The 1,843-nt window shown below is 62.2% G+C and overlaps 1 protein-coding gene across 1 annotated transcript in view; it reads left to right on the top strand.

Moving 5' to 3' along the window:
• GPX4 (glutathione peroxidase 4) overlaps positions 1 to 1,500 on the top strand; it is a 13,104-nt gene extending 11,604 nt beyond the window's left edge. The window contains exons 2-7 of the mRNA XM_045300023.1: positions 194 to 357; positions 437 to 581; positions 762 to 913; positions 1,034 to 1,058; positions 1,139 to 1,198; positions 1,281 to 1,500. Coding sequence (XP_045155958.1) covers positions 194 to 357; positions 437 to 581; positions 762 to 913; positions 1,034 to 1,058; positions 1,139 to 1,198; positions 1,281 to 1,313 — 579 coding nt within the window. The 3' untranslated portion in view covers positions 1,314 to 1,500. The remainder of the gene's footprint in view (positions 1 to 193; positions 358 to 436; positions 582 to 761; positions 914 to 1,033; positions 1,059 to 1,138; positions 1,199 to 1,280) is intronic.
• The last annotated feature ends 343 nt before the right edge of the window (positions 1,501 to 1,843 follow it).

The raw sequence follows: 1,843 nt of genomic DNA, 5'->3' as shown, positions 1-1,843 counted from the left end.
GTCGGCGGGCAGCTGCAGGCAGGCAGAAGGCCCGTGCTTGCAAGCGTAGGAGGGCGCGTCCTCGGCGGAAGGTTGCCGGCTGCACCCTACTCGGGGTCTCGAGTTCTAGGGGGCAGGGTGCCCAGTGTCTCCCGCGCACTAGGAGGGGGGAGCCCGCCCGTCTCCTTCCCTCGTCCGGGGCCCCGGCTTTTAGGCTGCAGCTCCCCTGGAGTCTGGGCAGGGCTCCCTGCTTGGTGGCTCAGCGCGCCCCTTCCCTTGCCAGTGCGCTTCCCGTGACGATTGGCGCTGCGCGCGCTCCATGCACGAATTTTCTGCCAAGGACATCGATGGGCGCATGGTGAACCTGGACAAGTACAGGTATGTGCCCGCCTCTGGGAGAGCATAGAGAGAGACAAGGGACACTGGCCTGACCTTGGTTGTGTAACCTTGCCTGCAGGGGTTTTGTGTGCATCGTAACCAACGTAGCCTCCCAGTGAGGCAAAACGGACGTAAACTACACTCAGCTCGTCGACCTGCACGCCCGCTATGCTGAGTGCGGTTTGCGGATCCTCGCTTTCCCCTGCAACCAGTTTGGGAGGCAGGTGCGTGGAGCCAGGGGTGGTGGAGGAATGTGGGGCTCCAGGGCAGGGGTGGCGCTGGTCTCTGGTTGTGGTGTGTGTTCCTGAAGGTAGAGCGAAGTGGGACAAGGCCGGAGCGGGCTGTCAGACACACTGCACCCTTACCCACCCCACTGACCCTGAACCCTGGCTTCCCGCCCACAGGAGCCAGGAAGTAATGCCGAGATTAAAGAGTTCGCTGCCGGCTATAATGTCAAATTCGATATGTACAGCAAGGTCTGCGTGAACGGCGACGACGCCCACCCGCTGTGGAAGTGGATGAAAGTCCAACCTAAGGGGCGGGGCATCCTGGGGAAGTGAGTGATTGGGGCCTGGGGCGGGTGGCGCATCGAACAGGGGCGGGGCATCCTGGGGAAGTCAGTGTCAGGGGAGGGGCTGCCCATCCACAGCCCTGTGACGGTACTTTTCTTCTGTAGCGCCATCAAGTGGAACTTCACCAAGGTAAGGGGGGGTGTTGTGGGGTGGGGCCGGGCCCTCGGGCCAGCTCCCAGGTGTCGCTGAACTCCCTCCGCCCCTGGCAGTTCCTTGTGGACAAGAACGGCTGTGTGGTGAAGCGGTATGGCCCCATGGAGGAGCCCTTGGTAGGTGCTGCGAGTGGGTGGGGGGGTGGGGGGGTGAGGGACCGGGGAGAGGAAGGCCCTGACCCTCACCTTCCCTCGCCAGGTGATCGAGAAGGACCTGCCCTGCTACCTCTAGTCCCACAAGCTCTGCCCCAACCCACCGCCCTGCGTACCTGGACCCTTCCCCCGGCACCCATGACGGCCTGCCTGCAAACCAGCCCGCTGGTGGGGCAGCCCCGAGAACCCAGCGTGCACCTCTGCCGGAGGAAGTCCCCAGGCCACGCCAGCTTCTCTGCTTTGTGGGAATAAAACATTCAAATCGGCCTGCTTGCACCTCCTGTCTCCTTGGAGTGGGTGGCATGGAGCCAGGTCACAGCCCAGGGTGATAATCCCCTAAAAATAATCACAGCCAAGCTAGAGCGGCGATCTCGGGCTGGAGTTTTCAAAGTTAGATCGAATGTTCTCCGGAGAAGGGGGGGAGGGGGCGGTGCCTGAACACCACGGGAGGGAGGGGGGGCTCTACGTTCCGGTTAAACGTTTCCTAACTGTCATCATCACGCCCCTTGTCCATGTGTAACTTACATAAGCAGCAAAATACCAAGTCTGTGGGCTTCCATAGATAGGGCCGTGGCCTCGCCCCCCACCTCCAACCCTCGACACAGAGCC

The sequence above is a fragment of the Echinops telfairi genome, unplaced genomic scaffold (genome assembly GCF_000313985.2).
Source record: "Echinops telfairi isolate 266 unplaced genomic scaffold, ASM31398v2 ScPeMD7_7459;HRSCAF=8497, whole genome shotgun sequence".
Taxonomy (NCBI): domain Eukaryota; kingdom Metazoa; phylum Chordata; class Mammalia; order Afrosoricida; family Tenrecidae; genus Echinops; species Echinops telfairi.
Note: the sequence above shows the minus strand (reverse complement) of the source record. Positions and strands in the feature narration are given on the sequence as shown.